Source organism: Thamnophis sirtalis, unplaced genomic scaffold, assembly GCF_051295495.1.
Source record: "Thamnophis sirtalis isolate CommonGarterSnake01/CBP01778 unplaced genomic scaffold, rThaSir2_p1.2 scaffold_9, whole genome shotgun sequence".
In the NCBI taxonomy this organism is placed as follows: domain Eukaryota; kingdom Metazoa; phylum Chordata; class Lepidosauria; order Squamata; family Natricidae; genus Thamnophis; species Thamnophis sirtalis.
The window spans coordinates 31,695,951-31,715,462 of record NW_028261389.1 but is presented as its reverse complement, the minus strand read 5'-3'; the positions used below and the strand labels follow the sequence as shown (position 1 = coordinate 31,715,462).

The window sequence follows — 19,512 nt, the reverse complement described above, 5'->3', positions numbered from 1 at the left end:
TTCTTAATATTCAATTGCTAGTGCTCTAATTTGCTAATCAAGATGACAGTGGTCTAGGGGGTACCCAAAATAAGAGCCTGACCATGGTTCTCAGCCAATCTAGAAATGGATACAAGACACCATATATAATTTAGAAGACCTTATCTTTACCAGCACATACTGACATCAAGATGACAGAATTTCCAAATGTTAATACATGACATGCAAAAACTTAAACTTCCTCAGATTCTCAGGTCCACCTACATCAGAAGAAATCAAGATGCATCTTTAGATTCCTTGTATAACAGATGTGTAGCTAAGAATTATTTACTCCATTTAAGTGAGTGGGCATGAAAAGCTTCAAAATACAAAACTGTTGTTCTTGGTGAAGGATGTATCAAAGCATTTTTATAATTAAAATCTGTACCTGCTGGAGTGGTTAAAATGTGCCTGAAATTTTCATTACTTTCACTACTCTTAAATCAGAGTGCAAAGCAACTTCCTGAATCACAAAAGAGTAAGCCCGCACAGCTCAAAAATCTGCACAGTGAACATGTTTGCTCAAGACTGAAGTGCAACCAAGTCAAATATGCAATTAGCACCCTACCTGGATATTAAAAATGTCTGTACTTTTCAAAGCACAAATAAAAGCACATACAAAGGGACGCCAAAATGGACATTTATCATCTTCATTACAGCCTAAAATACCCACCTTTAAAAAAGACCAAACACAAGTATATTTACACGGATTGGATTTCCATAGGTTGTCTGTAAAAGCATACCATCTTCTTTCCCCATTGTAAAATAAGCACCAACCATAGGGAAAAGAAGAAGGGAAGCAAAAAAAAACCAGTCTGTCTCACACAGTTTATTTAACAATAGGTAATAAGAAATCAATTAACAGTCTATACAGTGATCGAAAGTTCATATTTATAAGTAATCAACTTTAATTGCATGATTTACAACATTTGAGGGTTTTTTGCTTTCTATTTTCAAGTTTTACAGAAAATGGAAGAGGAGAAAAAGGGAAGGAAGGGGAAGAGAAAGCAAGCATAAAGAAGAAACCCCAGGGATTTTCACTCAGGTTAAAATTTTACCCTTGGAATAGTTTCTTACCCTCTTTAGTTTTTTCCTTTGTTAGATGTAAAAATAACAAAAAATCTTTCAGGAAAACAAACCACAATATATATACTACATCCATTTGGCAGCTGCCCCCATATATTTGCAAAAAAGTTTTCTTTTCTACATGTACAAATTTTAATACTTGAAGTTTAAGCTCAGACTCTGGTATAGAAAATTCTTGGAGGACAAAAGTAGACTTCGGAGGGGAGACTGGATTTCTTAATTTTTTTTTTACAGTTTTTAAAAGAATTGACATCTTTCCAACCAAGGAAGAAAATTGGTATTTATCTTTAATATATATATTTATATATATATATTTATATATATATATATATATGCACTGTAATTTTAAAGCAACATTCACCTTTTTGTCCTCCAGTTTAGGTAATGTTCTTTTTTGTTTTGTTTTGTTTTGTTGTTGTTGTTGTTTTTGCAGTAGACAAGAGGAGAACCAGAATAGGGAAAAGTTAACCATTTGCCTCAGTAAATTATAACTATCAATATTACATATTTTCATTAATTTAAAAAAAATAAAACCTATTGGAGGCTAGTGAAGGAAGTCATTTGGTCAGAGCCAAACAACTATCCGCTCCCAAGCACCTCCCCAACGCACGCGAAGGGAAAACAAAAACAAAAAAAAAAGGACTGGTTACAGTCCCAGCCATAACAAAAATATATTTTCTTTGTATTCCATTGTCCCCCAGTTCAGTTGGGGATTTTTGTTTGTTTGTTTTTAAAACCACAAACTACTGTTGCAGATTTCAGGTGTATTCCAGGGAAAATGTTCTGCTAAGAAAGATTCAAAAAATTGTCTTCAGTACAAAACATCTTGCGAAAATAAGTTTTTTTTTTTTGCTCCCAAAATGCTACAATGCATCTTAGCGTATGTCTAGTGTACTCTGTGAAAGATTTGAATTTAAGTCTGAATTATCTGAGCTGAGTCCCAGTTCTGTGGCCCCTGCACCATGGAGCCCTGCCATGCCTGGATTATTAGCAAGCTGGGAAAGCATTGCACTCTGGTCCGAGCTGGCAAAGTGCCCTTGATCCATCGGGTTAGCCTGGGCAGCTACCAGTCCTGGATGTGGGGAGCTGGTCTGTGGGGAGACGTGATGTGGAGAAGGTTGAGGCTGCATCCTAGGGGAAGGGCTGGAGTGGGGTGGCTGGGATTGGGGGCGTGGTGAGGGGACAGGCTGTGGAGAACGAACTTGATTGGTAAGCGACGATGGAATCTGTTGACCTTGTAAGTGTGGGGACTGGGCTTGATTAGGAAGCATGTGTTGCTGAGGACTCATAGGATTTGGCTGCGCTGGGGATCCAATTTGCTGTTGGAGTAACCGCTGTTGGTAAGCCTGCTGCAAATTTGATCCTGTATCTGCACTCATAGCCTGAGGAAGCTGGCTCATCTGTCCCATATTTCCTTGCTGCAACTGCTGCATATGATGCTGCATTCGCTGCTGCTGCTGCTGATATCCAACTCCTTGAGGCTGTTGGAACTGGTTATGATTGGCTATGCCAGGACCTAAATTGGGTCCTGCTCCTTGTTGCTGCTGCTGCTGTTGTTGCTGTTGTTGTTGCTGCTGCTGCTGCTGCTGCTGACGCTGCTGTTCAATCATCTGTCGTCTTAGCAGGAGATCTCGGAACTGGGGAGATATCCCCGAATGATTCATGTTCATTGGCTGTGCCTGAGGATTCATCCCACCCATGGCTTGTTGGGGTGGAGGCTGCTGAGGTGGTGACTGCTGAGGCATGTTAGCCCTCTGAACACCTGCTTGCATTGGATTCATGTTCTGCATGGCTGGATTTGAGTGAACACCTTGTTGTCCTTGCATGACCTGCTGCTGTTGCTGCTGCTGCTGCTGCAGACCTGGCTGGCCCTGAGGCATCCCAGGCTGTCCCGGCATGCCTTGCGGATTCGGGTTACCCGCATACTTGGCAGCTCGCTGCTTAATGAAAGCAGCTAACAACTGAGGGTTTGAATGCAAGATGTTAAGCACCTGCTGCTGCTGCATGGGAGAGCTGGGAGACCTGAGAGTCCGCAGCAGGTTTTGTAAGGCTGCCTGAGGCAGAGAGCTTGGTTTTGATGGAACTGTACCAGGTACCTGACCCATTCCCGGTTGCGGTGACATATTCATTGGCTGTCCAGATTGGGCCATTGACATCATGGTTGGTCTTTGCATCCCTGGCTGCAGTTGCTGAGGTTGTGGCAGCCCACCTTGGGCCCATGCTGGCTGCTGCTGTATTCCTGTTGATCCCATCCCTTGGTCTATGTGCCCACCAGGACCTCTGGCCATCTGAGGTGGCGTTACACTCATAGGCTGTATTGGATTCATTTGAGGCATTTGGTGTTGAATAGGCCTCTGGAAGATTGGAACATGAGCCATCTGCCGCTGGTGATCTGCTACTCGTTGTATCTGCATGGCTATTTCCACGGCAGCTGCAGGAGGACCTTGGATAGGTGGCTGAACAGTCTGTGGAGTTGTTGGAGGAGTTACCTGGCCACCTGCCTTGCCTTGAGACACAGCACCAGGAGGTTGAGTTCTTGCAATGCTATATGGAGGCATGTTATTAGGAGGTGCAGATTGTGGTTGGGAAGGAGGCTGTGGCGGAGGCTGAGGCTGTGGTGTTTGAGGAGTTGGTGGCTGCTGGCCTGTTGGAGTAGTGGGTGTGGCTGGTGTAGGTGAAGGCAACCCTTGCTGTTGTCCTACTATGCCTGTCCTCTGCATGCTTGCCATCCTCCTCCGGAGCATCTGGGCCTGTTGTAGGCGATGCTGAAGCTGTTGCTGACGAAGTTTATGTTTGATATTTAGGCAAAATGGCACTGGGCACTTGTTCTCCTGGCAGTGCTTAGCATGGTAGCAGCAAAGAGCAATGAGTTGTTTGCAAATTGGACACCCTCCATTGGTTTTGCGTTTGCAACCTTTGGTGTGCTGGACAACTCTCTTCATCTTTTGACAAGATGGCAGTGAACAGTTGGCATTGCGACACTGGCAGGCATGAACTAAAGACTGGATGCAGCGCTGGATACTCAGGCGACGTGAATCACCAGGACTCTGAGTGGTGGCTGTCTGTTGGTTGTTGCTCTCATCATCAATACCAAGGCCCAGTTTCTCCATCTTGTGCTCATGGTTTTTAGTGTTATAGCAGGTAATGCACAAGTCATAATCCTAAACACAGAAATTATAGTCAGTTACTTGGAACGTTAGACCAACAGAAGTTAATTAGTTTTATCAACTCTAAATAACAGTATGAATTGAAGACTGTATCAACAGTATGAATTGAAGACTGTATTATTTATGTTCTACCAATTTCAATATGGTAATAGTAAATAGTAAAGCATTCTTATATTTTATGCACGTAAGCATCTTTGCATTCTAACCCTAACAGAAAAACGTATTAAAATAGGCAAAAGTAAAAAGCTGGCCAAGTTAACCAAATGCTTACCAGAGTTAATAGAATATCAAAACTATACAGTGAAGATCACAGAAAGTAATAATGCATTGGTACTAATATACAAGAATCACAAATCAAGGGCTTTCTCCTATTTCGTATTTATGTAGTCTTATATGCATACATCCATGGAATTCTCGGGGAAATAATAGCAATAGAACTAGCATTTAAGACTTATATACTGCTTTACAGCCCTCTGTAAGCATGTTACAGTCAGCATATTGCCCCCCCCCCCCCGAGTCATTTTACCCCCATCGGAAGGATGGAAGGCTGAGTCAACCTTGAGTCTGGTGAGATTTGAACTGCCAAATTGCAGGCAGTCAGCAGTCAGCAAAAGTAGTCTGCAGTACTGCACTCTAAGCACTGCACCACCGTGATTAGGTAGGCAATATACTCTTTAGCAGGGATTCCTATTATTTCATGGATCTCTTGTCATATTATAAAGTTATTAAGTAGAGAGGAGCTGTATTGAGATGACAGAGGTACTTATATATTTATTATCCAATAATTACGTACGAGAGAAACTAGCAAAGCAAAAGAAATTCCTGAAATGCAAGTTTAACCAGCTGCTTCACTATAAGTTAGGCATACCTCACAAACAGTGCAATGCCATCTTGTCTCCACATGGTGCTTGCACTCATTGCAGGTGTACACAAAACGGTCCTGGCTCTGTGTATGCAGCTCTACTAGCATACACATAGTTGACCACATTGCTCTTCGTAGTGAAGAAAACTCAAGATGTTTGTCTCTAGCAAGGGTAAGGAAGGCATCACGCCCATCCATTAAGTCACATGGAATAAGTGGGTCAGGTTCAATGATGGGAGGCAGAGAGTTGGCTTGAGGACCAGCAATGAGACGGATCACAAAGAATACCTGTAAAAGAGACAGGCCCGTTTTAGGTTCTCATCTAAGCCACATTCTTTGAATATAGAATGTTTCATGGTTTATGCTTTTAACGCCAGTGTTAAATGTTTGTATAGGTTACAGGTTTCAGACAGAGCATTTAATTTTTTCAATTTCATCAAGTACATTATTATAGTAATATAATTTGTAGCAATCCTTCTACCATGTACTAACTAAACACTGAAATGCAGTCAATTTAGCTTTCTTTAGTGATCCAGTTATAATCAATGGCAAGTAGGTGGTAGTACAAGTGAATCAGGGCTTAGCTAAAATGTGATTTTATTTCATCTTACCTGGAAATTGTAAATTATTGGTTGAATTTGTATAGAATAAGTCAGAGCGAAAAAAATATGTCATTTTACAACTTTACACTGTATGAATCCTGGCAACATTTCATTACAGTTAAGAGGGAAGAAAGTGTCAAACAATATCTGTTATTTACATAAAACAGATAATTTTATTTTCTGAACATAATTAATTCACAACCATTAGGCTACTTTGGTGATTTAATAAAGTCAGATTAAATCAGATTAAAACTGGTTATTTTAATCTGATTGAATTAATTGTGGGATAGACTGTTTTCCTCCATTATATATCTTACACACGTTTTTTCTTGTACGTGCTTTAGACTGTAAGCCCATGAATATATTTTACACTGTACTCCAGAGGCGGATTGCTGCTGATTTGGCCCGGTTCGGCTGAAGTGGTAGTAGAATTCAGGCCTGGGTCGCAGAACCGGCAGTGACCCATGCCTGCCACGCCCCTGAGCCGGTTCCCTTGCTCTCGCTTGTCCGGCGCCATTTTGAATTTTGGTGACTGCGCATGCGCAAAGCATGCATACGTTGGGCATGGGTTGCGAACCAGCAGTAATGCCGGCAAGCAACCCACCCCTGATGTACTCCAAGTTCAAGAGCATGTTTCATTGGCTTTCTAGTCACACTTGCCAACTTTATCTTACATTTCCTTCACCAACCCCACCCTTCCAAATTCATTTTAGGAGGCCCGGGAAATGTTTACTTTATTCTTACCTCTTTGTGCTTTTCCATAGTGGCATAGAGTTTCTGGGAAAGATCATTGGAGACATTGGGCATGCCTGGCTTCTTTTTGTTACCACGACTTAAGCTACTTTTATTTTTACTGGTCTTCTTGTTGTTTTTCTTTTTGGCATTTTTACTATCTCCTTTGCTAACCTGAAAATGAACATAGCAAAGTTTGAGAGTGGCAAACTAAATTTCATTTAAGGTCTTGCCCTTCCCAGAAGACCTGAAGAATCAGTTCAAGAAAACCTTTATTAATTCAGCCCAGACAAACAAGACTTATTATAGCCATGTCTTCATCTCAGTACAACAGGATTGGGAAGATGGCACATGGAACATCCTTCTAGACATTTTAATGTTATTAAAGTGCCTCTGGTTGGGCCTGAGTCATTTGCTCCTCTGCATCAATTAATTTATCAACATTTCTGGAGCAAAATATATCATTTATTTTATCTTTCTTCTACATTTTAAAATGTCAGAGATGAATTTTTGATAGAAGCTATTTTCTTACATCAGTGCTCTCATTGCTAGTGTTCTCTTCCCTTTTCCTCTCTTCCTCCTCTTGCTCCAATTCCTTAATGCTCTCTTCTAGAACATTTGGCCAGAAATCTCCTTCAAAGTAGGGCAGCTCCTTTGCACTTGTTAGACGGTCTTCTGTTGCTTGCTTAAAAATATCCTGCAACACAAAATATTTTTCAGCACATGTTTAACAACGTGAAAACAGTAAAATAAGTGTCAATTTTTATTTTTTGTTACTTTTAAAATAACAAAAAAGCAAAAACAAAAAGGAATAAAACAAAAACATACAGATATTGTAAAATAAATGCATAAGAAGTCCATAAAAATAAATGAAAAAAACACAACAGAAAACTAAAATGAAAAAAACCTCTCCCTTACATACCCAAACACACAAACTGTTCAGACCTGCAGCATTTTCAACTTATCAAATATTGAAACCTGAGATACCAGAACAACTAGTTAAATCTTTTAAAATTTTGAAAAAGTCCTCTATTACTGGTTTTTATCAATAATTGTTATCAATAAGTCAATTTGATATGCAGACATTAAGAGATGAGTTGAATATAGAATTAGAGATCCCCCTACATTGCCTTGCCCAGTAGCCCCTAATATTTTGGATGTCAGGGACCAGTTCTGTGTGTGTGTGGGGGGGAACTTCTGCAGACCAAGGGAATCATTGTTTCATGTATCCCCTAGATCCCACACATGCACATATGAAATTTCACTCGCTTGTGTGGACTGGTTCCTAGTGGACAATGGACTAGTACCAGTCTGTGACCCCAGGGGATCCCTGGCCCAGACAATGGAAGAGTGTCTTCATCTCTATATTAGGAGTGTGGATGTACCTTGAATTATGACTTACAATTCTAAATAATATTTAGAATTTATTAGACTCCATTATAATTGTATAGATAGAGACTATCTAAGAAAGCATTTTGTTGGAGATATAATAAGGACAACAATTCTTTAAAACACCTATTTTTATAATGTTCTATAATTACTAAAATTTTTGGAGAAAGTAATGGACCATATAAATGTGATTGTGTGGAAAAAGCTAAAATTTTCAAAGGTTAATATTCTTTTAATCTAAATATCTAATACATGGAACTTGACAACTGGACAGTGTAAAGGGATTCTCTCTGCCCTTATTATGGCTAAAAAACTAACACTGCAGCATTAGAAAGATGCTTGTATGTTCCCATTCTCTCAATGGATTGAAATAGAGGTCCCCAACAGCCAGGCCACGACCCACTACAGTGACCTGTTTGGAACTGGGCTGTGGAAGCAGTGGGCTAGTACATGTGCAGTGTCACTCCTGTGAGTAGCGGGCACATGTGCAGCTCCAATTGTGCGAACTGCAGGTGTGCATGCTCGCTATTTGCGCAAATGGAGTTGTACACACATGTGCACCTGCCCACTATTCAAGTAGAACCATCTCCTCTCCCCCTTTCCCAATGGCCTACAAAGCCGGAAAGGTTGGGGATCATTGGATTAAAGACCTGATTATTATTGACATTGATGAAAAGATTATAGATGTAGACAAATATAATTAAATATGGGTTTAATTGATTAAAAAATATAGTAGTAAAAAACACAATAGCTATATAAATATATATGCTTGCATGTTTGCATTAGATAAATATATAAAACTGTAGGTATTTATTGTTGTAATGATATATTATACTTTATAAGGTCCAATTTCTTAAGTCTTCTCAATCTATATTACGTATCTTTTAGATTTTTTTCTTATTTAATGCACACTTGGAAATGCAGAAAGATGAAATGTTATTTCTACCACCCCTATCTCAAATAAGCTTCATAAATATCAAAACTAGATATGCAAAATTGCTTTTCAAAGATTTTTATACTTTTCTGAAGTATTATGACTTAGGAATAAACAGGTAAACAAATATGATACTTCAACTAATGCACAACCAACCTTATAATCATGGACAATGCGCTCTGTCACGGATTTATCCAACATCTTTTTATACCATTCTTGCAATCGTTTTGGTTTGGGAATTTTTTGATCAGGAGGATGGCAATGGAAAATATAATCATCTCCTTCACTAGGTGGGCAGGCCCAGATATGTCCAGTTGTATAGCTAATAGGGAAGAAGTTATTAGTTCCATTATACATTATTTGAAATATACTTATTTTATTTAATCAAATACTTATTTTTCAAATCAAGTATGTACTCCACAATATAGCTGACTCTGAAATATTCCAACTATGTCATATCTGAAAAACTCAGAAGTAATAAATAAAATGAGACTGAGAAGCTTTATAGACAAAAATACTTTCTGATGTAGAAATGAATCTGGGGGCCTCCCCAGAATACTTGTGACCCGTTTTCAAATTTCCAATAGCTGCACTTGCTTTCACTCTTATTCCCTCTCATGTTATTGATTTTGGGCACTTGGCAATTGAGTTCCATGTATACCCATTTGCAATGTCTCATGACTGTGATTTTCATGCTTGGGGGTGGGGGTGGGGAACTTCCAGGGTTTACTTCCGTTTTATCACAAAAAATGTCCAATCCTGAAAATGGGTTTACTTAATGATTTCTGCAAAAAAAGTTATAAAGTTGAAGATGGTCACATGCAGACTCGCTTAATGACATGATTGTAATTTTGGACTCAATTATGATTGTATTTCAGGACTACCAGTAATCATATAGGATTCTATAGCCTGATGAACAGATAGAACTGCTAATAAGACAAATATATTCTCTTCCCTTGGAAATTGTTCACACTATTTTTTCTGCATGTTTACCAAATAATTTCTTTAATTTATATTAACGATTATGATGTACATCTTCCACATCTTCTATTTTTAGAATCATATAAAAATCCTGTTCATAAATACAGACACACTTGACACAAGACATGCTTAAGCTGCCACTGAAAAGTTATTTTTCCAAAATCAAAATTAGTTATAATTGAGATAAACCAAGAAACAAAGCAATGAATACAATTAACTGCATGTCTCCGCTCACAAATACCCAGAAAAGCACTATAATGATGCAAGTATAATCAGAATTTCCTTTTATAAGAATAACAGTTTTTATATACTGTCTTTTCTTTAAATTTTCTTTCCTAATTTTAAACTTAGATTAAAACTAGCCTAACACTTATCACATATAATTTAGCCTTAAATTTCTCTTCCAAAACAATGAAAGCATTAACGAAGGATTTAATAAAATGCTACCAGTATTCTAATGTAAATTAAGATCCACACACTACTCTCAGGTGATCCATGTAAATTACAGTTGATCTTTATAATATTAACATAAATTAACTGCCTTCATGACAGTATTTCAAGAATTATTTCATTTTATTCTTCTCTAACACACAATCCTCACTTGGGACTTTCATATACCCATTCTTCAGGGATGAAACCCCAAAAATCCCATTCTTATTTGCTATTAGTAGTGTACTAATCAAAACACATCTACACCCAATATTTTAAAATACATGCTGAAAATATACTTATCTTCTGACTGCTAGAAGGGATTGGCAACATAGTCTAGAAACATCTTATTTGGTGTTCAACAGACTTTCTGTCCACTTGACCTCAATACAATTGACTTTACAATTTTAAATCTGTTCACTAACCCAAAAAGATTCCATGTTTCTTTTATAAGTTGCAATACATAATCGCATACAATGTAATAAAATAGGAAACTTACCCCAACTTCTTAACATACTCTAGGTAACCTATCAGAATTTCATGATAGACAGCAGTCCTCAGGCATTTAGGGCGGAAGAAATGAACACTGTCAAGGTAAGATATGTATACTCGCCTAAAGAAGAGAGAAAATTCATAAGCTATAACCAGAAACATTTTGCAGTATTCAATTATTTCCTTTTTCTTCCATTAAGAAATTTGCATTGACTTCACCTTTCATAGCCTCTTTTTAAAACTAGTGCCATAGTTAATCTAACTATGTTTACTTATTTCTCATATAAGATTTTAAAACTATTAACACACTCAGCTCTGGAATAATGTAATTCCTGTGGTAGGGTCTGCCATGCAAACTGGCAACTTTGCTTCTGGAGTAATTCAAGTTGCTGAACTTATAAAGCTTGGGATTGGCACTGGGTCCGGTTCTTGAGGGATCACCTATCTCTCAGAGTACCTGTCCAGTGGGTTTGATCTGGCACGGTTGGCACACTCCAACTTTGTTTAAATAATGCCACCTATTAGACCCTTGGAAATGTGCCTGATCTCTGGAATGAGATTCCCCCCACCCCACCCAGCCTGCACTCTACTCATGATTTAGCTCTTTGCCCAGTGCTTTGGAGCAGATGAATGACACCTCTTTATTCTTTTCCTTGTTTCCCTCCAGATTTATTTTCCTTCACCATCTTCGGGTTTTTTTATCTTTGTTTTTATAATGTTCTTTATCTGCAAATGTTTTTCACAACTGTAAACTGCCAGAGCAGGTGGAATTTGGATAGCATATCTATCATCTGTCTGTCTGTCTGTCTGTCTGTCTGTCTGTCTGTCTGTCTGTCTGTCTGTCTGTCTGTCTATCTGTCTATCTATCTATCTATCTATCTATCTATCTATCTATCTGATAAATACAGGAGTAATTCTGAAGAGTTCAAATCATGTTTGGCCCTAAAAGAATGAACTTTCAAGGAATTAGAGACTGCATATTGTGATATCTTTTGTACTTGAACTAAGTCACTTTATCATTTTGCTTGAATTAGAAGGCTGTGGTTTCTACTTAGTTTACAAATTAGTTTACAATTAGAAGACTGTGGTTTCTACTTAGTTTTGTTTTCAACCTAAATCAAACCAGTTTCCCATGGCCCAAAGCAGCAAATGTTAGCTTCACTTCAACCAGGAAAGAAACAATATGGGTAACTGGAGAAGAACAGTTTCAATTCCACAGTTTATTCAAAATGCACTGTTCTAGCAGCAAATTGTAATAGTTTGTGTTTACAGAGTTCCCAAAATTGCTGAAATACAAATCTCTTTAATAACCAAGAAGCCAACCCTAGCTGTTGACATGCTAAGATGCAGTCACTATTACAATAGCAACACATAACACTTTTTAATACTCCAGTGTTTAACTTTACTGTAACTTACATTATCAGGTAGAATTTGGGAACAAAAGACATAAAAATGGGCATATATTGAAAATTTAGGTCACCTGTCCATTAAAATATTATCAATATGCATTTTCCCATTAAAATATACCATCATACTTGCTATTGCTTGGTCCCAAAAGTTCCCCAAAACTATTTCCATACAAATGGAAAACTAATGTAAATATGTTGGGCTTTCTAAAAAGTGTAAATTATGCTTTCTCCTAGCATTTCCCTATATATACTTTAATCATTTTTTTTCTTGTTCTGATTATGTTACATAGTTGCTAAGCAGTAGTACTGTGCAGGTCATAGCTCAATATCAGCATTCTTCCATCTTTATTTTCTGCAAAAAGAAGTAGAGACCAAGAAAAGAAATTCTTCAACTTCTTTCTGAGCTTCTTTATCAAGCATTAACTCTAATTAGAAGTCAAATATTTTACTTTTTTACTTCAAAACGGTGGATTTTCTCTGTTTAGCAAAAGCATTTATCTCTAACAATTTTTTGAAGGAGAGAAATAGCTTATCAAAAATTGTGAATCAAGCTGTCTTTAAAAAAGAAAATGCTCCTAAATAATTCCATAAAATAAACAGTGTTAAAATGAAATCTTCCTGTTAAGTATGTGGGAATGATTCAATCTTGGAGAAAGACAAGTAATACAGGCAAGAGAGGGAGGGGGAAGATATAGTAAAGGGTATATACTTGACCAGTTACAAAAAGATCAATTTCTTAGGCATTTATGTAGCAATAATCTAATTTTTAAAATTATAACAAAAATGATTTTATTTTTTTAATACCTCTGGTTGGGTTGAGGGCAATCAGACCCATACTCCTGAACATGCATGCCAAAAAAGCATAAATCTACACCATCAATCTCCTCAAAAGCAAAGAGTGCTTTTGTTCGGTAAGGGAATTGTTCAGCCATCTCTCCACTATCTACAAATCTGCAAAATTAAAAGGCATAACGTAAAGCAATGCTACCAAATTTAATACTATCATTCATTATAAGATACTATAATATGCAAGTTGTCCAAACATATGTTTTTAGAATTTTATTTTAATAATTTATTTATTTTTATCTATTTTGTTCTGCTATATTTTAACTCTCTCTATGGGAATCATTTATAGTAAAACAACCAAACCTAAGTAAAGTCATTCAAAAGTACAGAGCATTGTAGCAATCTGGCAAAATATAAATCAATCAATTACACAAATAAATAAATAAATAAATATAAAGTTTATTGGTCCACCTTTTAAATAAACTTGTTATTTGATCTTCCAACACCTAATTTTTGCCATCTCCTTCCAAATCTCTTTAAATCAATAATATTCTGTTTGAAAACAGCTCAAAATATGCAATGTTGCGCTAATCACTCAAAATGTTTACAAATGAAACTATCAAATGCTATGGCTGTAAGTTCTTTTGACTAACAAAATAACATTTTATTGTTTAGACAAATGCACCAATAACACAATTTAATATTCAGAAAGAAAAAAAATCACGCCATCCTAACATTTAAGGAAAAGTACCTTGCTTTCATTCCAGGTTTAACTTCTACAGTTTTTTCTGAGGTATGAACCACCCTAACAATGACTTCACCCGACTCAGGATGATTCTGTCGTCTCAGGAACTCATTCACTCTGTTTTCCAAGAAGGTACCAAGTCTAGTAGTTGGTAATCCTACAAAAATGAAGATTGCTTAATTGTTTGTCATTACTCTAGCAACAAAATAGTGTGGGTTAGAAAGTTACAAGTATTTGCCTTGCTGAGCAAGTAAAATTTACATTTTGTATTAATTTACAACTTAAAAGTACATACTGGAATTACACCAGCAATAGGTTTCAATTAACATAATACAGCCTCATCTTTAAAAAGCTCCTGTGTCATTCTTTACTTAGCTAGGAAAATGCTGCACCAGGAATCTCTAGGGATGAAGTCCAGGTAAGAAAAAAGAAAAAGAAAAATCAGAGATAAAGCATGTCCAAGCTATTGCCAAATGAGATTTGACATACTTTACTTCCTAAGCAAAGAAAGGAAACTCATCTAGAATATATAGCAAGACAATGAGTTTGTTCTAGCCCAAATTCAGGAAGATGTTGAAACCAGAACCATCAGATTGGGATCAGTAAGTGGGAATCATCTGAATGGAGAAAAATGGGAATTGAAAAATAAACTTCCCTTGATTGTTATCCTTAAGTTTATTATTTTCTATTTTTCAAGAACTAAGTTTCCAAATATATCTTGTCATGGCAGGTTATCAAAAATCAAAGATTTTTATGTTTGTCAGGTTTTTAAATTATAAAATGATTGACAATAAATCTCCAATTTATTAAAGACATATGTTCCTCAAAGAGAAATACTGCTGAGATTCAATACTGGAATCGTTGATCAGATGAACAGACTGCAATTCTTTTTCTTCAGAGTATGTTATAAAAAAGGATGGATAATGCTTATTATGCCATACAAAGTTAGTAAGGATGAAAGCCCTAAAACATAATTTGTTAATAGAATTCATTGAAAACAATGGGACTAATTCCTCAAACAGTACAAGCTATCCTTACTTAATGACTGTTCATTTTATGATTATTTGAAGTTACAAGGACCACAGAATGGTGCTTTATGCTGGTAAAGCACTGCTGGCTGTTATAAATTGGTCAAGTTGCCCTTCCTCTACAGTCATAAGACTGCATGTTAGGTGGGGTCAGCTTTATGACCATTCATGGCATTCCACAATCACAGGACCCACATTTGTGATAGTTTTTGCCTGACAAAAACCACCCCACTGAAATGAATGAGTTCACTTAACAACCGTCACAGAAAAAGGATGGAAAATTACTGTGGGTTCCTTGATTTATGACAACAATGACTTATAATTCCAGGCTCAATTATGGTCATACATTAAAGAGTACCTGCAACTTCTGAAAATCTAGCTACCTATTTAGAATAGCGGCTATCCTTCTGTATGTCAAACATCTGAAGTCTCTGCCAGATCACAGAATCCTCTCCTGAGTGAAACTCTTCTTACAAAAGGCTTCAGGAAATACTACTTCAAGCTTGCTAGAATTAGTTTTATTTGGCTCCTCCAGAATGTTGTTTTCATTCTACTTTTTCTAATACATTCATTTAAAAAAGCAAATAGAAATAAATATGAGAAATGCACCAATCTCTACTTACTTCTGGCAGAAAATTTGTTCTCTCTTCGAGTTCGTCCTGATTTTTTTAGGCAGCCATCACAGACAAAGCTACAACAGAAGAAAATAATTTAAATTCCCATATTTCTCCCCTGCATTTTCTAGTATATGATACTTATTATCAAACATGGATTGCAAACTGTTACTGAACAGCCTAAATTAGACTTGCTCCATTATATCAGAGTCTGATAAACACCCAATTTCACCTGATGTAATAATATATAACATCACTACAGATTGTCATTGACATAACGACTATTCATTCAATGACTCTTTGAAGTCATAGTGGGGCTAAACAAAGTGACTTACAACTAGTCTCTGAAATTACAACCACTGCAGTGCCCCTGCGGTCACTTATCAAAAATTGTTGCAACCCACATGCACTTACAACCACAGGGACAACTCCCCCCCTCCCCACATCAACTGCCCATCTATGTCTTTGTGGCCCTCTGCAGGTCCTTGCTGCCTTAGCTGATCTTTGCCGACTTCTTGTTTCTGCTATTGATCAAGCTTGTCTGGCTTGGCCTTTTGCAACGCAGTTGCTGACCCTGGTTTAGATGCCCTCACAGGGACAGCAACTGTTTCATGAAATGCCAGGCCGGGCACACCTTATCCCTACTGGAATTTTTTAAACATTGTGCATAGAAACTAAAATTAAATAGCCATACTAATATCTTGCTCATGGTCACTCACTCATGCCTTTGTAAGTTCCTGTTTGGATTTCTGCAAGGTACTCTACTTAGGGTTGCAGTTTGAAGATCAATTGAAAATTACAAATGGTCCAGAATGTGGCTACACACACAATGATAGGTGTTCCTTTGCTGTGCAAGCTGCACTGGCGCCTGATTTCCTTCTGAATACAATTCAAGGCGCTGGTTATTATCTTTAATAATATGGAAGTAGGACCAGGTTATTAGTGCAACTGTCTTTCCCTAAGGTCATCTACCCAATTCTATCAGATCAAATAGTGTGAGCACACTTCTAACTCCTTCCCTTAAACCAGTGTTTCCCAAAGTGTGGTACGCGTACCCCCAGGGGTACGGGAAGAGTTTGGTGGGGGTATGCGTTGCACCGGAGTTTGGTGGGGAGCACGTGGGAATATCCACTGCACCGTGCTTAGCTGCACCCACAGAACAAGGAAAGAAATCTATACCTTGTACGGGCTCTGGGGAGTCGGGGGGGGGAGGGAGGGGGGGTGTTAGGGGGGAGGGTAGGGTAGGGGGGGACATATACGATGTGTTAGATTTCAATGTAATGCGATTTCACTTGTATACTGTTTCTCTTTAATTTCTCTGTAAAAATAGGACAAGCTGAATACATTGACATATAGTAGAAATACACCAAGGGGAGGAGGAGTGGGATAGAAGAAAGAGGGGTAGAGAGGGTGGGAGAGAGGATGGGAGGGAGGGTGAGAAGGAAGGGAGGGAGTGGACTGGGAGAGAGGAGTGGTAGAGGGGGAGGGGAAGTAGGGTAGAGGGGAATGATGGAGGGAAGATAGCAAGTTGGAGGGGGGCGGAAGAAAGAGGTGTATGGAGAGTGGAAGAGGTATATTGGGTTTCTATTTGAGTTTGAGTTTCATTTTATTTATATTTCTGGGGGTATTGTTGACAAGAGGAATTGCTGTGATTATTGTTTAATGTTGTATGGCCCCGGTTATGCACAGTATATATGTGACTGTATGAAAATGAAAAATGGAAAATAAAAACATTTTAACGGAAAAAAAAAAAGAACAAGGAAAGAAATAGGTGCGTATCGCAGTTTTTACATGGGAACTGGGTCCATCGTACATCATATCGCACCTCATTATGGCGGGAACTTCTGCGCATCCTTCGCGCAGCTCGGGTTCGGCCATTTTTAAACTGCGGGAACATTAACAGTTGACGTTGAGCCATGGAGCTCAACGCCGGAGAATTGTAGTGTTATCTAACGGTTAGACAGTCTTGTGAGGCGTGACACGGCATGAATATACTGCACTTATTAAAGCATATGTTTTTTATGAGGGGTACTCAGCATTAAGAAACTCATAGAAGGGGTACACATATGTCAAAAGTTTGGGAAACACTGCCTTAAACAATGGCATCTTATGGGATCTAGGAAGTGTGTCTTTTCCATGGCAGTCCCTGCCCTGTGGAAAACCCCTCCCCTTGAAGTTTGGTAGGCATCTCCCTCCCTTCCCAAAAGCACTTAAGACCTGACTATTCACCCAGATTCTGGGACAGGGTGAAGTAGATAAAAGGATTTAACAATGGACCTGATGGAGAAGCTTACCTTTGGTACCAGATTTTTTTTTTATGGCTTTAATAGAGGCATGCATTATGTGGTTTTATTGTTGGTGTTATTTTAATTTTTGGCTGGGAACTGCCTAGAGTTTGATGTAAAATGGCAGTTATATAAAAGTTTTAAATAAATAAAATTACATCACAACTTTGTTAATCTACTTAGATGGTTATCAAAGATCTACAATAAATGGTATTACAATAAATTTTACCATTAGCATCTTTCCAAATATCGTTTGTAAATTATTACAATTGTAAATGAACATAAAAGGAAAAGCAGCATACCCAGATGGCCAGATTATTTCATTGTGAAGTACACAAATCTGATGCATCTTTCTTCCACATTCAATACATTCAACAAATCTAGAACAGAAAAGAGCCATAAGCACTCAAAAAATAACTATTGTGATTAAAAAAATGTTTCAGGGATAAAGAAATTATGCAATGTGGCAAAATCTATTTAGTCTTTAAACCTATAGAGTTTTGTATATGTATCTTTAATCAAAAATATATAAAATGTATCTTGAAGTACAAAATATCATTTAAAACTGAATTGCTACCTCACATATTTGAGATATGAATTCTACACTGTGCCATAAAAAAGTAGCTCAAGCTCCAACATGCCTTTATACAGTATGTTTACAAGTATACATACAGTATTCTACCTACTTACATATATAACAGAAGAGGGAAAGATGAATCAGTCTTTAAAAAAAATCTAATTAAATATTTAAGATGAAAGGAAAGTTTCAAAAATGGATCCTCCCTTAGCAATCAGAATTAGGACTGGAAACACCATTGCTAAAAGATGTTAACAGTTAAGAAAGCATCACCATGCCAGATTTATATCAGTTCCTTTGTAATTAAGCAATCACCCATAGTTGGTGAGACATGTGATTACAACTTGGAATTTTAATGCTGATTTCTCCATTGCTTGCTTGTCACAAGCCAGCTATGAAGTTCATATAGGATGGTGAAATGGGCTATAAATTGGTACCAACTACAAAGTGTCCAAATGGCGATCATAAGTGCAGGACACTGCAATTACTTTGAAGACTGATTGTTCAAACTATTAACTATGATCAGTTACGCAATAGGCCAGTCAACTGAGGACTATCTGTATTATCAAATATGAATAAAGCAATCAATAGTTTTCAGTCCCAAAACCAAAATAAATGAGCAAGAAAATGATAAAATGTTTGTTTTGTTCTAAAAATAGAAATTTAGCGGCTCAAGTATCACTTACTGTTCTGGATCCAGTGTATCATTTTTTCTTTTTGAAAACTGATCTTTATTTATTGTGCTGAGGAGAGAAATGGGCAATTTTAGTTTATGAAGATGGACATTACCACAATAAAACAATTTTAGATATGCAGCAGACACATCTACCTTTAAGCAGGATCTTCTAAACATACTGTTTTTTAAGAATGTTTTGGGAATAAAGGAAAGGTATGAATTTAACAAGATGTTATAGTATCCCAAGCTAATATTTTCCAAGAAGCAACCGGTGGATTTAGACAAGGGAAGCTCTATGGTTCCGACCTGAGAAGGTACTCACATCATTTAACAATCTGGCAAGAAGCTCCAGAAGATTTCTTCCTAATGAAGCATAAAAACCACCTATGTTTGTAAACTACCTATCTCATGGCTGGGAGAGGTATAGAACACATTCATTTTCAAACATGTTTGGTCGCTTAGCACAACCAATTGGTTACATCAATCAGACTTCTTTATTATTTTACATTTCTTGACAGAGAAGTCAGGGCACAGTTATCCATACACAACTCAAGTTAATTTGTTATACAAACTAAACCAGGAATGCCATAATTTATACTTTTTAAAATTTTTATACAACATTAGTACACGGTAACTGTGTGAGGTTCAGAAATTCCAGTGGATCCAGAATTTCTCATGATTAACATGACATAGAAATCAT

At 37.3% G+C, this 19,512-nt stretch overlaps 1 protein-coding gene across 2 annotated transcripts in view; it reads right to left on the bottom strand.

The window, feature by feature from the left end:
• The window catches only part of EP300 (EP300 lysine acetyltransferase), a 94,436-nt gene that overhangs the window by 15,455 nt on the left and 59,469 nt on the right, over positions 1-19,512 (bottom strand). The window contains exons 21-31 of one of the 2 annotated variants that reach the window (XM_087723213.1): positions 18,823-18,879; positions 17,862-17,939; positions 15,284-15,351; positions 13,639-13,789; positions 12,906-13,052; positions 10,700-10,813; positions 8,947-9,112; positions 7,000-7,164; positions 6,480-6,641; positions 5,140-5,421; positions 2,339-4,265 (exon numbers count right to left, since the gene is read on the bottom strand). In XM_087723213.1, the coding sequence (XP_087579339.1) occupies positions 2,339-4,265; positions 5,140-5,421; positions 6,480-6,641; positions 7,000-7,164; positions 8,947-9,112; positions 10,700-10,813; positions 12,906-13,052; positions 13,639-13,789; positions 15,284-15,351; positions 17,862-17,939; positions 18,823-18,879 (3,317 nt within the window). Of the gene's footprint in view, positions 1-832; positions 4,266-5,139; positions 5,422-6,479; positions 6,642-6,999; positions 7,165-8,946; positions 9,113-10,699; positions 10,814-12,905; positions 13,053-13,638; positions 13,790-15,283; positions 15,352-17,861; positions 17,940-18,822; positions 18,880-19,512 lie in introns of those variants that run through there. The other variant, XM_087723212.1, reaches the window with a different exon arrangement.